The sequence below is a fragment of the Oncorhynchus masou genome, chromosome 12 (genome assembly GCF_036934945.1).
Source record: "Oncorhynchus masou masou isolate Uvic2021 chromosome 12, UVic_Omas_1.1, whole genome shotgun sequence".
NCBI lineage: Eukaryota > Metazoa > Chordata > Actinopteri > Salmoniformes > Salmonidae > Oncorhynchus > Oncorhynchus masou.
Genome location: NC_088223.1, coordinates 88,207,689 through 88,228,840, shown reverse-complemented (window position 1 = coordinate 88,228,840; position 21,152 = coordinate 88,207,689). Strand labels below are relative to the sequence as shown.

Below are 21,152 nucleotides of genomic sequence, written 5' to 3'. Positions count from 1 at the left end.
TGTATAATGTGAATACACATTACATATCATTCATACAAGCATAACTATTTCATACAAACCTGGCAAGTCCCTCTTCGAATGCAAAATAGTTCTCTGGTAATAGTTTCACTGTACTGGATGATCTCCCCTCTGGGAAAGAAATACATGACAGAGGTTGATGCCAGATCCCGAATGAACGCTTGTCCAGCTTGCTCGAAATAAGGAATCTGTTGAATAAAAATAAATGGCCCTCTTAATTTAAACATAGGTTGATTATGCTGTATAAAACGGATGATGGTTGTGATGAAAGAAATAACTGATGAGCTCATAAATGACTCAAAAACATAAAAGTGCCCTGTTATGATTGTAAATTAAGTTAAATCTGTATGAAAAATCGATTTCCTTTATAAACAGTCTGCAATGTGTTTTTCTTCCTAACTACAAAATATGTGATATGACTGTCTTTATCAGCATATAGGTACATACTGTACAAAACAAATATGGATACCTTTGACAAGAACCTCCCTCTCTCTTTCATCAGGACAATCTGTTGAAGTTCGATTGGCAAGTCATGCATTAAAAATTGGCCTCCTGGGTATGCTTGACCCCTGAAACACATAAATAATAATACATATTTGGTCTATTGAAAGGAATGGCCTCTGAGATATATTTGAAAAACTATAAAAAAAAAAAAACTTACTGGTACTTTGACCAAAGAAGACTCATATACTCAGTGACCCTTGTTTGAAGAGATACACTAAGGTCATGGCTTTCCATGAAGTTGGTCATAGCTGAGAGGAGATTCTGAAATGTAACCCTGGAGAAAAGATAGTCTTGCTTAGGAGTTATAAACCAATGCACATCAATAAACACTTAAGATTAAAAAACATACAAAAGTAAAAAAGATTTACCTGGCAGCATTCTGACTGGCCAATGTGGCATAGACTTGACTGATAATGTAGTTAAAGACAAACAAGCCAATGAAGCAAACAAACACAGCAGTAAGTCGCTCTTTCATAGTGCTGGGAACAATGTCACCATATCCTGAGAGAGAAATATTCAGTTATGAAACATTTAAGGCACTGCACTGTTGTATTAACTGAGCGAGGTGGACTTAATCTTACCAATGGTTGTCATGCTTGTTGTGGTCCAATAAACAGAAATCATATAATGATACAAGTTGCTATGGCTGGCTTTCAGTCCTGTGTTCCAGGCCCATGACTCTTCATCACACCTATGGAAAAATGTAATATTTGTCTAAACATCAATTGAAACAGAAGTCATTAACACTTCCAACCCATTGTCTTTTTTTCTAAAAGATTGGAGTATTACCTGAAGTCCTTGCAGCCTGTGAGATACATTACTCCAGAGCAGCAGTGCACAGAGAAAATCAGGAGGAAAAGACATTTAGCCGTTCTTAGCTCAAACAGGTTCTTATCCATGTAATTTTCTTTTTTGTTGAAAAACAAACACACCTGGAATGTAAGAACATTTGTGTTCAGGTTCAAGCCTCACAATGACCTACAAGGTCATAAAAACTACGAGATATTAAACCTGTTACCTTCCGAATCCAAATAAGACGATTCCATCGGACATAGCCTAAAACTCTCCAATGTGCTTCTCCACTTGTTGTAAAAGAGAAGAAGTCCAAAGGGACAACAGCCAGGACGTCATAATATAGATTCCAAGATTTTCGATAGTTGTCAAAAATACTCATTATGTCAGCTTGATAGCCTTTGTTAACAGAAAAAATAAACCACAATTAACATGCGTGTTTCTATTCACTGAAATGGCATCAGTATCAAACCTATCAAATAACAGTGAGTACACTTTTCTATAAAACAACGAAGACCAACACATTACCATCTTTTGTAAAAACTTCTGTGCGGAGGTTCACAAATATGTCGATAATGGCAAAAACATCAACCAATGAGCTGATTGTAAGATAGAACACACCCCATCCTTCATTGTAAAAGCCTGTAAAGCCATTAAAAAAAAACGTCACAAAAACATTTTTCAGTAATTGATTCATTTTAGATTAAGGACTCGCTAACCTTTAGTGGTGGATGCATTTCTTTCAACAAAAGAGTTTACAGTTGTTCAAGTGGTGGTCTGGAAAATCAGGTAATTGAAAAATTACAACACGACTCACCCTTTGTGTCTAGGTTGTTGGTGAAGAAAAGTACCCATGTTTCAATAAAAATTGAAATGGTGATACACCAAAACATAAAAACCTCCCACTTCTGAGCAAAAATGCCATCTGGTCGAATAGTTGTCATCCAAACAGACTGGGAACAAAAAAAAAAAATCAAGACATTAAGCACTCATAGAAGGATACACAGTTGAGGTCAGAAGTTTACATACACTTTAGCCAAATACATTTAAACTCAGTTTTTCACAATTCCTGACATTTAATCCTAGTAAAAATTCCCTGTCGTAGATCAGATAGGATCACAACATTATTTTAAGAATTTGAAATGTCAGAATAACATTAGAGAGAATTATTCATTTCAGCTTTTATTTCTTTCATCACATTCCCAGTGGGTCAGAATTTGCATACACTCAATTAGTATTTAGAAGCATTGCCTTTAAATCGTTTAACTTGGGTAAAACATTTTGGGTAGCCTTCCACAAGCTTCCCACAATAAGTTGGGTGAATTTTGGCCCATTCCTCCTGACAGAGCTGGTGTAACTGAGTCAGGTTTGTTGGCCTTCTTGCTCGCACATACTTTTTCAGATCTGCCCACAAATTTTCTGTAGGATTGATGTCAGGGTTTTGTGAAGGCCACTCCAATACCTTGACTTTGCTGTCCTCAATACATTTTGACTCAACTTAGGATGTATGCTTGGGGTCATTGTCCATTTGGAAGACCCATTTGCGAACGTCCTGACTGATGTGTTGAGATTATGGCCAAACAGTTATATTTTTGTTTCATCAGACCAGAGGACATTTCTCCAAAAAGTAGTCTGGCTTTTTTATGGCGGTTTTGGAGCAGTGGCTTCTTCCTTGCTGGGCGGCCTTTCAGGTTATGTCGATATAGGACTCGTTTTTACTGTGGATATAGATACTTTTGTACCCGTTTCCTCCAGCATCTTCACAAGGTCCTTTGCTGTTGTTCTGGGATTGATTTGCTCTTTTCACACCAAAGTATATTCATCTCTAGGAGACAGAACGCGTCTCCTTTCTGAGCGGTATGATGGCTGCATGGTCCCATGGTGTTTATACTTGCATACTATTGTTTGTACAGATGAATGTGGTACCTTCAGGCATTTGGAAATTTCTCCCAAGGATGAACCAGACTTATGGAAGTCTACAATTTTATTTCTGAGGTCTTGGCTGATTTCTTTTGACTTTCCCATGATGTCAAGCAAAGAGGCACTGAGTTTGAAGGTAGGCCTTGAAATACATCCACAGGTACACCTCCAATTGACTCAAATGATGTCAATTAGTCTATCAGAAGCTTCTAAAGCCATGGCATCATTTTCTGGAATTCTCCAAGCTGTTTAAAGGCACAGTCAACTTAGTGTATGTAAACGTCTGACCCACTGGAATTGTGATACAGTGAATTACAAGTGAAATAATCTGTCTGTAAACAATTGTTGGGAAAATTACTTGTGTCATGCACAAAGCTTGCCACAAAACTTGCCAAAACTATAGTTTGTTAACAAGAAATTAGTGGTGGTTGAAAAAAACGAGTTTTAATGACTCCAACCTAAGTGTATGTAAACTTCCGACTTCAACTGTACAATTAAATAAATGTTCTCTTATTTCTGAGCAATTTGCTTGATTCATCTAACCTACCCGTTTCACATCTGTAGATGTTTTAACTGATGAAGAGACATTGTGGGACTGGTTTGCAAGATATTCCATAAACAATGTAAAAATCTTCTGATCCCTTGGCTGAAAAGGAAAATAATTAAATACAATAACATCACGCCAAGTCAAATAGACGTGCAGTACCAGTCAAAGGTTTGGCCATACCTACTCATTCCAGGGTTTTTCTTTATTTTTTTTTTACAAATTTCTACATTGTAGAATAATAGTGAAGACATCAAAACTATGAAATAACACATATGGAATCATGTAGCAACCAGTGTTAAACAAATCGAAATATATTTTATATTTGAAATTCTTCAAAGTAGCCACCCTATGCCTTGATGACAGCTTTGCACACTCTTGGCATTCTCTCAACCACCTTTACGAGGTAGTCACCTGGAATGCATTTCAATTAACAGGTGTGCCTTGTTAAAAGTTAATTTGTGGAATTTCCTTCTTAATGCGTTTGAGCCAATCAGTTGTGTTGTGCCAAGGTAGGGGTGGTATACAGAATATAGCCCTATTTGGTAAAAGACCAAGTCCATATTACGGCAAGAACAGCTCAAACAAGGAGAGGTGCTTTGCTGGTGACACTGTCAGTGATTTATTTAGAATTCAAAGCACACTTAACCAGCATGGCTGCCACAGCATTCTGCAGCAATACTCCATCCCATGTGGTTTGCACTTAGTGGGACTATCATTTGTTTTCAACAGGACAATGACCCAACACACCTCCAGGCTGTGTAAGGGCTATTTGACCAAGAAGGAGAGTGATGGAGTGCTGCATCAGATGACCTGGCCTCCACAATTACCCGACCTCAACCCAATTGAGATGGTTTGGGATGAGTTGGGCCGTTGGAAAAGCATTCCAGGTGAAGCAGGTTGAGAGAATGCCAAGAGCATACAAAGCTGTAATCAAGGCAAAGGATGGCTACTTTGAAGAATCTAAAATGTCAAATGTATTTTGATTTGTTTAACATTTTTTTGGTTACTGTAAGAATATTTCAACGATAAATACACAACGCAGAGGACGAGAGGTCAATGGAGTACTAACAGTCAATAGGGAATTATCAATGGAAATAGTTGGTTTTCAGTTTAACATCTGTTAGGAATGTCAGTCCTGAACTTATAGCTACATATGGCACGTGCTTATTGGTCCAACCTGAAATAGGATACTTGTTATTTGGCCATTGGCAGTTTTATTGCAAGGAATTGTAATTGGTCAATCACAGGCTAGGGCTGGGTTATAAAACTACATTCTATCCCTTTGTTCTGTGAAGAGAATCACAGGAGAGAATCACTGAGGACAGGGAAGGGTACGACCATCTGCCATCTACCTCTCAGCATAACTATGATTTATCCTCTTTGAATAACCCTATTTACCTCCCCCTGATTTGCTTTGGGGTCTGTGTTATTAAGTGGCGGCAGGTAGCCTAGTGGTTAGAGCGTTGGACTTGTAACCGCAAGGTTGCAATATTAAATCCCTGAGCTGACAAGGCAAAAATCTGTCGTTCTGGCCCTGAACAAGGCGGTTAACCCACTGTTCCTAGGCGGTCATTGAAAATAAGAATTTGTTCTTAACTGACTTGCCTAGTTAAATAAAGGTAAAATGAAAGAATAACATCACCTGCTAACATTACTATATGATTCCAAATGTGTATTTCATGGTTTTGACATCTTCACTATTATTCTACAATGTAGAAAATAGTTAAAATAAACAAAAACCCTTGAATGAGTAGGTGTGTCCAAACTTTTGACTGGTACTGTTCATCGCTGAAACATCAACACTGGATGAAATGGCTTGTGATAGAACTCATACTTACCAACAGATTTACACTTAAATCCTTCTGAAAAACCACATTCTGGGGGTTCGATGCCACTCCTAGAGCAAAGGCTTCCCTAATAGGATGCTTAACATTATGCAGCCGTTTTTGAGCTGTTCTTGCTATCTTCAAACCAGCTGTTGAAGATATTTTATTTTTCAATATGACAGTATTTGTAATGTCACAGAAAATACAGATTTCAAAGAACAGATTTCAAGGGATGTACACTACATTAAACAATATGTTCTATCAAAATGTGATTTAAAAAAAACTATACCTACCTTCTGGGTAATCCGCAAACAATGCAAGAAGATCACTGCGTTCCAACACACAAATTTCACACAATGTTGCTGCACAAATCGTAGTGTTTCTCGGAATTCTGTACATCAGATAAGCCTTGAAGGACAACAATCATATTTTAAACACACATGATGCATAAGCCCATGGAATAGCTTACAAACACATGAAAAAAACATAAAAAAATACTTCAAAATATCAAATCAGACGTGATGCTCTTTGCCATACCTCTCCAATTAACGATCCAGGTAGCAAACGGGCAACTTTGTCACAATGATCATCTCCTAATACCTGTAAGGAGGGCATAATAATTTGTAAACGAAAGTAATTTTCTAATGAATTCATTTTGAAATATGGAAATCTAAATTTGGTTGGACACTCAATGTTTACAGCATAGGACTATACATTTTCACTTTAGTTTGGTAAAGACTTGGATGATCGATTAAAGTTTTGTACTAACTAGTTTAATCATGTTGAATGAAAAACTATTATTCATTATGATGGCATCAAAGTGAGGACTGCTTATATTCATAGATAAAACTAAATGTACCTGCACCACTCCATGTTCAATGTAGTATGCATTTTGATTGATTTCTCCAGGCTTTGCCAAAATTTGTCCAGGACTGTATGTGTAGGTGTTGAATTTAAGTGACAAAGCCCTTTTGAAGCCATCTTCGGTATCATGAAACAGGGATGTCTGAAAGAGAATACAAAACATTGAATACTCATTGTCTCAACAGTTCAAGCCTTTGACTTTATCTGAGTACTAATAAGGATCATACATGGCTGACCAAACCAAGGTACACATTAAAACAAATCTTACCTTTTTCATCAGAGGTTTGTAACAAGCAGAGGATATTTCTGAATGTAGCGCAAAAGGAAGGTCATCCAGTAGGCCAGCGATTATACTGCCTTTGCGATGCGTCCACAGATAATAGTAATATTTATGCACCCATGTCTGAACTTCCTCTGGCAATCCCATTTGTTTCTGGAAAAAGACAAAGAAAAGCTGTTTGTTTTTACCACGATTATTCATTTTTTTATACATCCTGAATGCAGATTGGTTCAAACTGGATTCTAGACGGTGTCTATTCCACAAGTTACCATCGGCTAAATCTATGACGTTAAAATGCCTATCCACTGTCTAATCAGCCCAGCCAAGCAATTTATTAACTTGATCTCCACTATAAAAAGCATCGAGACATTATCTCACGACTTTTAGACTAACATTTAGTTTTTAACAGCAGAGATTTGTATAAACCTTCCTGTCTGTCTCTCCAACATTTGCAACATTGTTTCAATATCCAAATTCGATCTCCAGCTGTCCCATAGTAATGAACGTGTCGGGACAAGACAGGCAAGCAGGCAGCGTTTCTCAGCCAGACGAAATCATTAATCAGCTGGCATAATTTTTTGGGGATATATGCAAAGAAATGTCAATTGAAAAAAGATAAAACAAAATCTATTGCAGCTTGTTTGCAGCCATTCCAGCTTGAGTTTGAAGTGTGTTAGCTGTATTGTTGGCTAGCTCCCCTGAACAAGTGTCCTGATGAGTGAGCACATTTTCTATGCCAGGTGAAATCACGCCTCATTAGCTCATTGTTATGGATGTATCCAAATAAATGTCTTTAGAAAACAGCTTAAACAAATTAAAATGAATCTACTTTGCTGTTATTCTGGCTGCACTTTTTGGCGTGACTGTAAGTTAGACGTAGTTGGCTAGCCAGCAAGTAAGGGATAAGAACGGTGCCAGCCAGTATGGCAATGGAACACTTAGAACGACTGCCATAGATACAGAACAAAAAGACTGAACACCTGGGTCGCGTCTCTAGCTACCGAACCGATAGAACGAACGACCAACAGGCTTGGGTAGCAACCCTAGATTTGTGTCGGGACTATATCTTGTGGAAGAATAAAATAGTATGAATAAATTAATCAAAATAACATTTTTAATTAAAATATGTCAATCATTATTTGAATATTTTGGTAACCAGTTGTATAAAAGTGATAATACCCTCGAAACCGGTGTTTGGAGGACATATTGACAGGGTTTTCCCTAACAACACACGTGCCAATATATCCTCCAAACACCGTCTTCTCGGGCATTATCACTTAATTATGTCAATGGGTGTTGAGATATACCATATAAAGACAAATGGACTCCATTCGATGGCAGAACCTTCCTCTCCGGGCATCCAGATTGCTAATGATGGAGCTCATTCCAGTCGCGATGACTCCAATGAAGGCAAATAAACCAACCACCATTACCAGTGAGGCAACCATAACCTCTGGGATCTTCATAGCATGTATGTCTCCATAGCTAAGAAAATCTAAATATTATTATATTTTCAGTTCTTTATGAAAAATTACCAGTATTCTAAAGCATTCAATACAAAACACCTGTGCCCATCAAAAACAAACTAATGCAAATACAGAGGAACATAAATGTATGGAGAACGTCACAAAGCATCCATGTGGTTATAGGTAGCCCAGATGGTTATTTTGTGATGTTTAATAGCCTTTGTCTAACATCGCTCACTATATCCAAGTGGCACTGGTAAAAAAATATATATATATTTAAACTCACTAAAAAGCAACTTACTTACCCCACAGAACATAGAGTTATTGCAGACCAGTATAGTGACGTGGCATAAAACTCAAAATCTGTTACTCCTGTCAAATTGGTTGAGACTTAAAGAAAAAACATTGAATTCAATACATAACAGTGACTCATTCGTACATGCACCTACAATGATACATTTATTAACATCTTAGTGTTGTCAACATGTTTATTAACACCAATGATGGGATTAGATCGTTGATCAACACTTATGAAACAAATCCCATCTCTGTTTCCAGTCATTAGAGAATGTTTTGCTCTACATCAGGGCTCTATGCTGACTCTTTTTTTCCCTCCAAGATGAAAATTACAGGTGGCACAGCAAAATATTTAGGCGCATATGTGAGTAAAATGGTTGCACTGTAGAGCCCTGCTCTACATACATACAGTACCAAGCTAAATACCTCATTTTGCAAAGAAGAAAACTCTAAAACTTACACTCTGGCAACAGCTGTAACCAGTTCTCCTCTTTTGGACACTCCCTTGGATGGCCACCATGAGCAGCTATACACACCTGATTGTACCTAGTATGCAAAAATAAAGAAGATAATAAGGAATTCAACTATAAAATGCAAGTATTTTATCTTTCATCTTGAGACTGAAGGAAAAACCATGTCAATGTCATAGTAAAGTAAAGGGGCCTTTGAATGGTGGGTGGTTTGAAGGGCCATGTAATTTTGACTAAAAGACCAACTCACCAGGCACACGCAGAGACTTGAACACTGAGGACAACAATAGAAAAGGAATTCAGGACTGCAACATGTATCTTGTTGGTGTCAGGTTCTTTTCCAAAGGATGCTTAATTGAAACAATGAGACAGTATATACAGGTTAAGATTGGATTAATTGGCAGTTTTGGAAGAATTTTTACAATATAAATTAAGCTAACTGTTTTTTTTTTGCCACAGCAAATAGAATTCTATAATTTTATCTTGTTGTCATTATGTTAATCATTAACATGTACCATTATTTTATTTTTTTAAGTTAGGGCTTTAGGTGGTTTACAAATACAGTAGTGATTAATGTCATCACTATTGTACAATAAAACAATCAAATGAAATCAAGAAACTTACATATTATGTCAAACAGCCGTAAGACTCTTAGACATCGATTGATATGCATAAAATGCAATTCAGGCGAGGCATATCTCAGAGTCTCAAAGGGAAGAACAGCCAACAGGTCCATGATAAACCATGTTCGGAGATATTTTCTCTGCACTGGTTTAGAATCAATTATGACTACACCATTACTTTCATATCCAATGTAAAAGCGTGAGATGATGTTCAACAGGAAGATCACATCCAGGCAGTATCTTATCCCGACAACGACAGGGATAGCGGAGTTGAAGAACAGCTAAAAACAAAAGAAAAAGGTTAGCTGGAGGGGGATCTGTCTCAGTGATTTTGACCAGATAGACAGATCATCTGCAGAGATATAGCTCCCCATGCATTCGCCGAAGATTGTACTTTTCTATACCACATCTCATATGGCTGTGTACAAAACCAAAATAATCTTATTTTAGCGCATATAAAAATCCACCACTGGATGTTTTAACAAGGTGGTGCTTCTGAGTATGGCTGTGGGGAGGCACCCTCCTTTGGACTCAAGAGATTTTTTGAACACATATAAATGCCATTTCCTGCCATCTAGTGCAAAAAACGGCCTTATATGATATATAAAATTATAAAAATTATATACAGTGCATTTAAAATAAAAAATTCTACAAATCAACATTACCTTACATATATGCTTAGTTGCATTCAAAACAGCTCATAAAACTATTTCAGTGGAATGAATATTTGGTAGAACTGTAATACAGAAACCAGCTACCCATCTATATGTACACATAGTGCTGTATTGGTGTGTATTCTCAGAAAAAAAATCTTATTTTACAGGAAATATTATAGAATTCCTATAATATACTCCAATATTCTATCTGTGCAACTTATTATGTTATTTGGTTTGCTATAACATTTGATTTAAAGAGACTTGGAGGATTTGGGCATGCTTTTCTAGGTATCCTACCATAAGCCCTAACACACCTATTGATTCTCTAGTAGCGATGCTAATGCTGAATGTGAGGTAAGTAAATAAAGAAAACGAAACCATATTTTTTGTCATTGTCTCTCAGGATGAATGGATGGATCACTTTTGTCGATAAAATTAAGTATATTAAAATACTGGGTGTACCGGCCCTTTAAATAGGAGTCGTTTTACCACATAAATACCACAAACAAAAATGATATTTACTTAACATTTCTAAAAACGAAATTATACTATATTCAAATGATCGTAAATCAGCTTTTTAGTACTAGTGTGGGTTGTCCTTTGAAAAGTTGCAGATTATTATTTAAGGGAAAAATTTATATATTTTGGTTTGACATAATACGCTAATTTACTGTAATTGTGCTAAAATATCAGTATTTCTTTATAATATTATATACATGTCTAATAATGTTTTGATAAGAATTAAATTGATATTTTGCTGGAGAAATTTAACCACTCAAATTCATAGACAGCGCTATGGATGCAAGGACTGACAATCCATGACATCAAAATTCTAGTTTTAACCATGATGAGGCCACACAGGGTACTTTGCTTACAAATAGAGAAAAAAACAAGCTATAGCCTATTTTGGGTTCTGATGGGTTACGACAGTTAAACTAAGATAATGAGGCATAAGTTATAGTCGTCAAGAATCAATGGGTACATATCATTAATTTATAAGTCCAAAAATAGATGTAGCAACTGCAGATTGCCCCTTTAAATCTGACTTTGTAGTGTTGTAGCACAGCACATGCCCTGATCACTAGCTACCGTTATTCTTGCTAGCTTACACGCAAGGTAATATTGAGCCCCACAGTGGACGGGTCATAAAATACCCATAAAACCTAACGGTCAAACACGGAAATAGTTCCAATAGTTTTTTCACCATTCATTTTGTCCTTTGTGGATTTTAGAAAGTGTTTCGTGAAGGCTTACGTGATGTTTTGATAACTGTGTAAATCTCTCTCGGACAAGGTGACTTACCGTATATATATATATATATATATACACTGAACAAAAATATAAACACAACATGTAAAGTGTTGGTCCCATGTCTCAAGAGCTGAAATAAAAGATCACAGAAATTTTCCATACACACAAAAAGCATATTTCTCTCAAATTTTGTGCACCCATTTGTTTATATCCGTTAGTGAGCATTTTTTTCATTGCCAAGATAGTCCACCCACCTGATAGGAGTGGAATATCAATAAGCTGATTAAACAGCATGATCATTACACAGGTGCACTTTCTTCTGGGGACAATAAAAGGCCACTAAAATGTGCAATTTTATCACGCAACAAACACTATGCCACAGATATCTCAAGTTTTGAGGGATCGTGCAATTGGCATGCCAACTGCAGGAATGTCCACCAGAGATGTTGCCAGAGAACGGAATGTTAATTTCTCTATCATAAGCCGCTTCCAACGTCATTTTAGAGAATTTGACATGATAAGTCCAACTGGCCTCACAACCGCAGACCACGTGTAACCACTCCAGCCCAGGACCTCCACATGCGGCTTCTTCACCTGCGGGATTGTCTGAGACCAGACATCCAGCCAGCTGATGACAATGAAGATTATTTATGTCTGTCATATGGCCCTTTTGTGGGGAAAAACTAATTGGCTGGGCCTGGCTCCCAAGTGGGTGGGCCTATGCCCTCCGAGGACCACCCATGGATCCGCCCCTTATATAAACTGTAACTCAGTAAAATCGTTGAAATTGTTGCATGTTGCATTTATATTTTTGTTCAGTATATATTAGCATAAAAATAGACATCATGGAAGACGACGAATCCTGCACGTCACCTCGAGCTGACACCTTATGTCTGACACCTTTACTGTCAGCTAGCTAGCTACTAGCTACCTTGACTCCCTTTCTTGGGAGTTTTTCCTAGCCACCGTGCTTCTACACCTGCATTGCTTGCTGTTGGGGTTTTTAGACTGGGTATTCTGTACAGCACTTTGAGATATCAGTTGATGTAAGAAGGGCAAAAATGAAATATTTATTGAACACTATTTTTTTAGGCATTTGGTCTTGTCTCGTACTGTGGTAGACACATATGTATAAATGTGCCATGAATACTAGGTAAGTTTTCTGCAAAGAAGCTATATAGCTAGCTTGCTACCTACCTACATGATATTAGCGACACCATTATTTGACCAGATCCTCTTCTCCTTTAGCCGGTGGAGGTCGTTATAATCCCTTATAATTTCTGGCAAATATATGAACCAGGTGAAATCTATTTCAATTCATGGTGTCAGAACACACCACTGTATTAAAGCAATTCAGAACTAACTTGTTGACATGTTCTGTTGCAGATTCAATGCCAGATTAACCCATTGCAGAATGTATCCAAAATCATGAATAAATTAAGCATATTTATTTGACATGAATGCACTTAGTCACCCATCAATCAAGTCAAACACCTGCACTCCAACAATTACATTGTTTTAAAGAAATCAAAATAGTAAACAATGCATACATATGACTTTTAGACATAACATATAAACATCTGAATTTAAGTATTCATTCAATGATTTATTAATCAATACCACAAACCTGTGACATTGATGAGCACCATATGAACTGTTATAACTATCCAATAGCGCACAGATTCTTCTACTTTTCCAGTTTAGGAATTAGACGAGAACAAATAAGAAATGAGAAACACATTTAACAGACTCAAAACAAGGAAGCCATGCCTAAACTCAGCTATATCAACACCCTTCTGGTCAATTTAACAGGTCCATGTTGCTGCTGTTAATTGTGAGCAGCACATTTACCATTGCATTCAGTCTGAACCCCAGAATAAGCAGGACATCGTTACACGGGTGAGAAAAAGGTAGCAAAAACAGTACCACGCAACACTTAAAATTGTTAGTGAGTCTAGATGTTATCAAATCAGGAGAAGAACAAGTGAAGGAAGCAGCATAGGCAAAATGGGAGACGGTAGGGTAGGTTTAAAGAGGTTTATAGTGTCCGAAGTTAAGGGACCATAGGGCATAAGAGGCATAGTGTGGAATAAGAGGCAGCTAGAGATGGTTGGTCATGGAATAAAAAATAAAATAGGGTGCTGGTGTGCTTTCTGCACCCCTTTTAGGTCGATGTCACAAATATCCAGCCCATGTCCAGTCATACTCGGGGTCCAGGCGTGTCCCTTGACGTTAGTCCGTCTGTTGCAGCATTCAAACCGTGGTCATCGTGTGTCTGTGAGTCACAACATTAATAATTATGATTGATCACAGCATTTCCACAAATTAAGCCATAGACAATACAACTTAAGCATTGAGGACAGCATTTTGTTGACAACATGGTGGTTTACAATGTCTACTGTGTGTGAACGATGAAAAAATGCTACCCCAGCTGTAGGGCCATTTGAGTGTGTGTGGTCACTTAGGCCTTCACATCAACCAGTACTGGGACCATTGGAGACTTACTCTCAAAGTGCTGCTTGAATATCTTCTGGTCTGCATCTATAAAGGTCAAGTACAAAATGGAGGAAGTAAACAATCTATGGCTTAGATTTGAATTCAAAGTAGACAAAAATGACAAACTAAGCAATACGATGGAACAAACTACTACACATATGAAAGATTGTACTGGCCTGTGTGGTACAATAGCCTACGCATGGAGAGGAACCTAAAGGCACATACAGTACCAACCAATACTACTCACCTGACAGACAGGGCAGGTGTGGACCAGTGCTGCCACGGCTGCAGTCTTCTGGTTTGCAGCTGCTCCCTTCTTCTTAACAGCCGCCGCCATGGAATCAATCAGTCAACAAGTTCAACTTCAACTTGAGAGTGGAGCATGCGTTATATATCAAACATTATCAAGAATGCCTAGCCCTAGCTTCACCATATAAGTTAGCTAGCTAGATAACTAGCAAGCTAGAATGTTGGTTTATAAAAGCCAAAGAAAGCTAAACTTGTTTTTATTAATTTCTCATGCATTTAAATGGCTGGACAAATAGACGGTTTATGTAACCATCTAGCCAAGCTAATGTTGCAAATTTGCTAACCATGAGCTAGCTAGCTAGATAACAGGCATTTTCAATTTAAAAATTGCCCAAGACAGTTAACAGAATTGTCAATTTAAACAACTTGAACCAATTTAATAATGACAAAATGTAGCTAACATTAGATAGTTAATCCAGATATTCTTACCTTTGCCTCGATTTGGCAGTCTCATCCTGATCTTCATGGCACTGGTCAGTGACGTGAAGCTTGAAACAGGCATTTGTAGTTCTGTATGATAGCCACATTAGCAGCTAATTAGCATTTAATTTTGGGGTGGGTAAATACAGGCGATTATATTGATAATAAAAGTCACCTTGTCCGAGAGAGATTTACACGCTTATCAAAACTTCACGCCTGGGTAAGCCTACACAAAACAGAGCACTTATTCGAAGTGTTTCTAAAATCCACTACGGATAAAATGAATGGTCGAAAAACGTTTGGAACCACTTTTTTGTTTGACCACTAGGTTTTTATTATGACTAATGCTGTGGTAGACTTAAATGAAGGATACGTACATACCCACAGTTATGTTGCCTATTGGATCACTCCAATATGGTATCCTTCCGTGCGGCAGGATACATTCCAAGTAAGGATTTCAGATTAGTCCCATGTACTGGGTAGTGCTGAGGCTGACCCCCTTTAATTTAATTTTTTTTATTTATTTAACCTTTATTTAACCAGGTAGGCTAGTTGAGAACAAGTTCTCATTTGCAACTGCGACCTGGCCAAGATAAAGCATAGCAGTGTGAACAGACAACACAGAGTTACACATAGAGTAAACAATAAACAAGTCAATAACATAGTATTAAAAAAATTAGTCTATATACATTGTGTGCAAAAGGCATGAGGAGGTAGGCAAATAATTACAATTTTGCAGATTAACACTGGAGTGATAACTATTCAGATGGTCATGTACAGGTAGAGATATTGGTGTGCAAAAGAGCAGAAAAGTAAATAAATAAAAACAGTATGGGGATGGTTAGGATGGATGGATAAAATTGGGTGGGCTATTTACCGATAAGACTATGTACAGCTGCAGCGATCAGTTAGCAGATGTTTGAAGTTGGTGAGGGAGATAAAATTCTCCAACTTCAGCGATTTTTGCAATTCGTTCCAGTCACAGGCAGACTGCTGTATTGCCTGTGTCTGTGTAATGGGGCCCTGACCGGGCACAGCACACTTGGGGAAAAACACCATCTACCATCAACCTACCGAAGGCAGCTCAGAGTAAATATTTATTGAATTTTCCAATTTTGTATTGCTGATTCAACTTGTTAGCCAGGGTTCGTGAACCAAGAACCAAGAATTTACAACTTTCAGATGAGACTGAATTAAGGTGACGATTAATATTGACTGCTATTGATGTAAAATATTACCAGGTCTTTAAGAGTTTATTCGGAAGATGACAGCCCTATAAATATTATTTTGTGGTGCCCCGACTCTCTAGTTAATTACATTTACATGATGAGCTCAATCAGGTAATATTAATTACAGAGAAAGGATTTTATAGAATAGCATGTCATATCACTTAATCCGGCATAGACAAAGACACGACACACTCACAAAAGTTCCAAAAGAATAAAGACATTTCAAATGTCATTATGTTTGTATACAGTGTTGTAACGATGTGCAAATGGTTACAGTACAAAAGGGAAAATAAATAAACAGAAATATGGGTTGTATTTACAATGGTGTTTGTTCTTCACTGGTAGCCCTTTTCTTGTGGTAACAGGTCACAAATCTTGCTGCTGTGATGGCACTGGTGGCCCATCACGATGACCCTGTCTAGCGTAGCTGTGATCAGGGGAAATGGTGGGCGCACGTAAAGCTTCGTTGCCGGCCAATAGTGAGTGAGCACAACCTGAGGGTGTCCGAGAGTATGTCCACTGTATTGTTCAGGACCCCGGGGATATGTGCTGCTTGCAGTAATGCCAAGCAGTTCTGGGCCCATGGCAAGAGGTCCCGAGCCATTGGACCAGGAAATGCTGTCCTACCTGGTTGGGCTGGAACTGTTGGAGAGCTTGGTGAACCACCCTGAGCTCCAACACATTGAATTGTTGACCACTCCATGGCGTGCTCCAGTGTACGCCATTCCTCTGAACATGGCACCCCAACCCATCAAAGAGCGTCAGGGCACATCAGCTCTCTGCGGAGAACTCTGATCAGGAAGGAGCAGGATAGTGAACACAGACACATCACCAACAGTTGACTGTGTCTGTGTTGTTTTGGATGCCGGCCATCACTGAAGTGGCCTGATGGAGAGTGCCTAGTGAAACCAACAGTGAAGCCACCATCAGTAGACAAAGTGCCAACAGTTACTCAACACCGACATGGCTCGTCCAAGCTAGAAACGGTTGAGGTAGGATAGGATTTTGTTGCCCTCATGAAAGTCGAGTCTAAGGACATCTCGAGGTAGATCACCTTCTGTGGGGGGGGATCAGGTGACTTTTCTCCTCATTTACAGTGAGGCCCAGAACTCTAATGTCGTTCAAGAGAGTCCTCGTGTCCGTTGTGGCCAGTTCCCTGGATGGGGCAGACTATCCAATCGTCTAGGTAAGGCAGTTACTCATCCAGTAGAATGTGCCACCAAAGGCAAAAGGTAAAGGCCGGCAGGCCAGCCGAAATGCTGCGGTAACTAGAGGTCGACCGATTAATTGGAATGGCCGATTAATTAGGGCCGATTTCAAATTTTCATAACAATCGGAAATCTGTATTTTTGGGCGGCAATTTTTTTTTTACACCTTTATTTAATCTTTATTTAACTAGGCAAGTCAGTTAAGAACAGATTCTTATTTTCAATGACGGCCGAGGAACGGTGGGTTAACTGCCTCGTTCAGGGGCAGAAAGACTGATTTTCACCTTGTCAGCTCGGGGGATTCAATCTTGCAACCTTACAGTTAACTAGTCTAACGCAATAACGACCTGCCTCTCTCTCTCTCGTTGCACTCCACAAGGAGACTGACTGCCTGTTACGCAAATGCAGTAAGCCAAGGTAAGTTGCTAGCTAGCATTAGAAAAAACAATCAATCATAATCACTAGTTAACTACACGTGGTTGATGATATTACTAGATATTATCTAGCGTGTCCTGTGTTGCATATAATCTGACTGAGCATACAAGTATCTATGTATCTGACTGAGCGGTGGTAGGCAGAAGCAGGCGCGTAAACATTCATTCAAACAGCACTGTTGTGCGTTTTGCCAGCAGCTCTTCATTGTGCGTCAAGCATTGCGCTGTTTATGGCTTCAAACCTATCAACTCCAGAGATGAGGCTGGTGTGACCGAAGTGAAATGGCTGGCTAGTTAGCACGCGCTAATAGAGTTTCAAACTTCACTCGCTCGGAGCCTTGGGGTGGTTGTTTCCCTTGCTCTGCATGGGTAAAGCTGCTTCGATGTGGTGGCTGTTGTCGTTGTGTTGCTGGTTCGAGCCCAGGGAGGAGCGAGGAGAGGGAAGGAAGCTATACTGTTACACTGGCAATACTAAAGTGCCTATAAGAACATCCAATAGTCAAAGATTAATGAAATACAAATGGTATAGAGGGAAATAGTCCTATAATAACCACAACCTAAAACTTCTTCCCTGGGAATATTGAAGACTCATGTTTTATTTTACCTTTATTTTACTAGGCAAGTCAGTTAAGAACAAATTCTTATTTTCAAAGACTGCCTAGGAACAGTGGGTTAACTGCCTGTTCAGGGGCAGAACGACAGATTTTGCACCTTGTCAGCTCGGGGATTTGAACTTGCAACCTTTCAGTTACTAGTCCAATGCTCTAACCACTAGGCTACACTGCCGCCCCAAATGTTAAAATGAACCACCAGCTTTCATATGTTCTCATGCTCTGAGCAAGGAACTGAGATGTTAGCTTTCTTACATAGCACATATTGCACTTTTATATTCTTCTCCAACACTGTGTTTTTGCATTATTTTAACCAAATTGAACATGTTTCATTATCTACTTGAGGCTAAATTGATTTAATTGATGTATTATATTAAAGTTAAAATAAGTGTTAATTCAGTATTGTTGTAATTGTCATTATTACAAATACATTGTTTTTTTTTTTTTTTTTTTTTTTAATCGTCCGATTAAATCGGTATCGGCTTTTTTGGTCCTCCAATAATCGGTATCGGTGTTGAAAAATCATAATCGGTCGACCTCTAGCGGTAACAGTGTCCATAACGCAATGTGAGAGCCCGGTTGGATAGGCTGTGGCCCAGAACTCTTTCACCATAGTAAAAGAAAACTGATAAAACTTTCATATTGGCTCTGTCTGCGAAAAGTAAGTGTCCATTGCCCCAGCCGTGCACAACAAACTGAGAGAAGCCCTTAGTTCACCCGCAACAGAAAGAGGGGCATATGTGGACAATTGTAATGGCCGATTAACATGCCTGTCAGACAGAACCCTTGGCCAGAATGAGGGGTTAGGATGTAGGTTGAAACACTTTTCATCTGAACTCATTCGGAAACATTCAGTCAACCAGGGCTTCAACACCAGAAGACACTGAGACATTAAAAGGCACCAGAACTATAGCCGTGGCCGGCATCAGAATTAGAGTTTGTAGTCTTCCATTACTGTGTTCAGTACCCATGGGGACTCCACTTGCCGCTCTCAGTTTGGCCTTTGGGCCTGTGAGAAGCTGCCAATGCCAGCGACAAGCACCCCAGGATGACTGCCGACTATCACCCTTCTTAGACACAGTCCACTGCCTGTGGGCAGGGACACCTTGCATTTCTCAACGTCGAAATGCCATACTGGAAATTGACATTTCTCTCTGTGTGAAGAAACGGGTAGTGTATACCCTGCAGTGTAACAGAAACATATGGCAACCCCAGCTACACACTGCATATGACCAGCAGTGTCATCTAGCTGTTATGTGAGTTTCTAAAGGAAACTAGGATAGTTACTGTCTGTACTGTAAAGTTGTGTAAGAGAACTATAGCTCAATCAATGTATTTTTAGTCATTTTTACATCAACCAATGTCACGAAGTGCTGTACAGAAACTCAGCCTAAAACACCAAACAGCAATTAATGCAGAAAAAGAAGCATGGTGGATAGAAAACAACTCCCTAGAAAGGCTTGAACCTAAGAAGAACCCTAGAGAAGAACCAGGCTCTGAGGGGTGGCAAGTCCTCTCACAGATGACCAGCAGGATCAGATAATAATAGCTAACCCAGATATACACTGAAACAGTGTAATAGATATGAGCTGTGAGTTTCCAGTGAAAGTAGCTAGCATAGTCACTGTATGTACTGTAAAGTAGTGTAACAGAAAAACTATTGCGCACCAACCCAGCTACACACGGTGTGAAAAACAGAAGTGTAATAGAGCAGTAATGTGAGTTTTCAATTGAAACTACTATAGTTACGTATCGTAGTTTCCATAGTTACGTCTGTAAAATGCCGCAGTGTATATATCTGAAAAGGAGAGTTACTGTCTGTACTGTAAAGTAGTGCAACAGAACTATAGTAAACACAGCTACACACAAACCCTTAGTATAATACAGCTGAGATGTGAGTTTCCAAGGGAACAGTGAACAGACAAGTCACACAGACAACCCCTCAGCGCCGCAGTACTGGCCGACAAAACAGAGTATCGCCAAGGTTTGTACACTGTCACAAGTAATAAAAACAGAGACAAAACCCAAACGAGATAGCTGGCATGAGCCAAACCGAGTGGGTGGGTGGCAGCAGAGCACCCTGATGGAGAGGCTGGCTAGCTAGCTGCTCCATGCGGGCATACTTGTGCGTTTGTACACTCTTAACATAAAGCTCTTACTTAGCAAATACTCTCTGGGATAAACTAGAAAAATGAAGGAGGTGGAAGTATTTAATGGGTTCAGCCGCAGCACTACCCCGTACACTGGACTGATCTGAAATCCTTACTCACTCTAAATGTGTCCTGTCGCGCGGAAGGATACCATATTGGAGTGATCCAAGATAACAGTAGTGCTGCATACTGACAACATAGCTACAGAAATATTTCACAAGGAAGAACATAGCTAACGTTTGCCTACCTCAAATAAAGACACTGTCACAGCCACCAACGATGTTATGGCGATGAATAAATTCCATATTCGTACAATGTTCTGTTTCGGAGAAATTATGTTGACCTCATTTTTTTTCAAAACAGTTGTCGGGCATTCTTCCTTGATATTGTACATTTCCTCGAACCCCATTGTCAAGGGAAGGTTGGTATGGTATCTGTAAAAATCAGCCAGAAAAAAAAACAGGATTTATCCATATGTTTTTACTAACGTTAGCTAGTTAGCTAAATTAGTTCGATTACATTAGTTAAAGAAAACTAGTTAAGCTATCTTCATCATAAAAACGTACCAGATGTTGAATTCAAGACATTTTCGTTTGTATCTTCTATATAACTACCGTTTCTTCAATGTTTCTCTGAAAAAAATAGGGTAAATGTAGAGAAAAAAATCCGTTGGCGATGCTCTCCTCGCTATTCCAAACAGTCGTTTGAGCGCGCGACTAAAGCTTTTTGAAATGTGCAGGTGCACGGTGCAGGATGGCTGTGACAGGAGCTTTTCAAATTA

The 21,152-nt window shown here is 38.8% G+C and overlaps 1 protein-coding gene across 1 annotated transcript in view; it reads right to left on the bottom strand.

Moving 5' to 3' along the window:
- Nucleotides 1–21,002, bottom strand: part of LOC135551012 (uncharacterized) — a 30,518-nt gene extending 9,516 nt beyond the window's left edge. The window contains exons 1-22 of the mRNA XM_064982366.1: nucleotides 20,938–21,002; nucleotides 20,619–20,805; nucleotides 9,609–9,888; nucleotides 9,235–9,334; nucleotides 8,975–9,060; nucleotides 8,523–8,607; nucleotides 8,059–8,236; nucleotides 6,740–6,904; nucleotides 6,467–6,613; nucleotides 6,145–6,207; nucleotides 5,901–6,015; nucleotides 5,620–5,756; nucleotides 3,782–3,880; nucleotides 2,132–2,267; nucleotides 1,843–1,956; nucleotides 1,541–1,713; nucleotides 1,312–1,454; nucleotides 1,104–1,213; nucleotides 891–1,023; nucleotides 680–796; nucleotides 488–587; nucleotides 60–206 (exon numbers count right to left, since the gene is read on the bottom strand). Coding sequence (XP_064838438.1) covers nucleotides 60–206; nucleotides 488–587; nucleotides 680–796; nucleotides 891–1,023; nucleotides 1,104–1,213; nucleotides 1,312–1,454; nucleotides 1,541–1,713; nucleotides 1,843–1,956; nucleotides 2,132–2,267; nucleotides 3,782–3,880; nucleotides 5,620–5,756; nucleotides 5,901–6,015; nucleotides 6,145–6,207; nucleotides 6,467–6,613; nucleotides 6,740–6,904; nucleotides 8,059–8,236; nucleotides 8,523–8,607; nucleotides 8,975–9,060; nucleotides 9,235–9,334; nucleotides 9,609–9,888; nucleotides 20,619–20,780 — 2,790 coding nt within the window. The 5' untranslated portion in view covers nucleotides 20,781–20,805; nucleotides 20,938–21,002. The remainder of the gene's footprint in view (nucleotides 1–59; nucleotides 207–487; nucleotides 588–679; nucleotides 797–890; nucleotides 1,024–1,103; nucleotides 1,214–1,311; nucleotides 1,455–1,540; nucleotides 1,714–1,842; nucleotides 1,957–2,131; nucleotides 2,268–3,781; nucleotides 3,881–5,619; nucleotides 5,757–5,900; nucleotides 6,016–6,144; nucleotides 6,208–6,466; nucleotides 6,614–6,739; nucleotides 6,905–8,058; nucleotides 8,237–8,522; nucleotides 8,608–8,974; nucleotides 9,061–9,234; nucleotides 9,335–9,608; nucleotides 9,889–20,618; nucleotides 20,806–20,937) is intronic.
- Nucleotides 21,003–21,152: the final 150 nt, after the last annotated feature.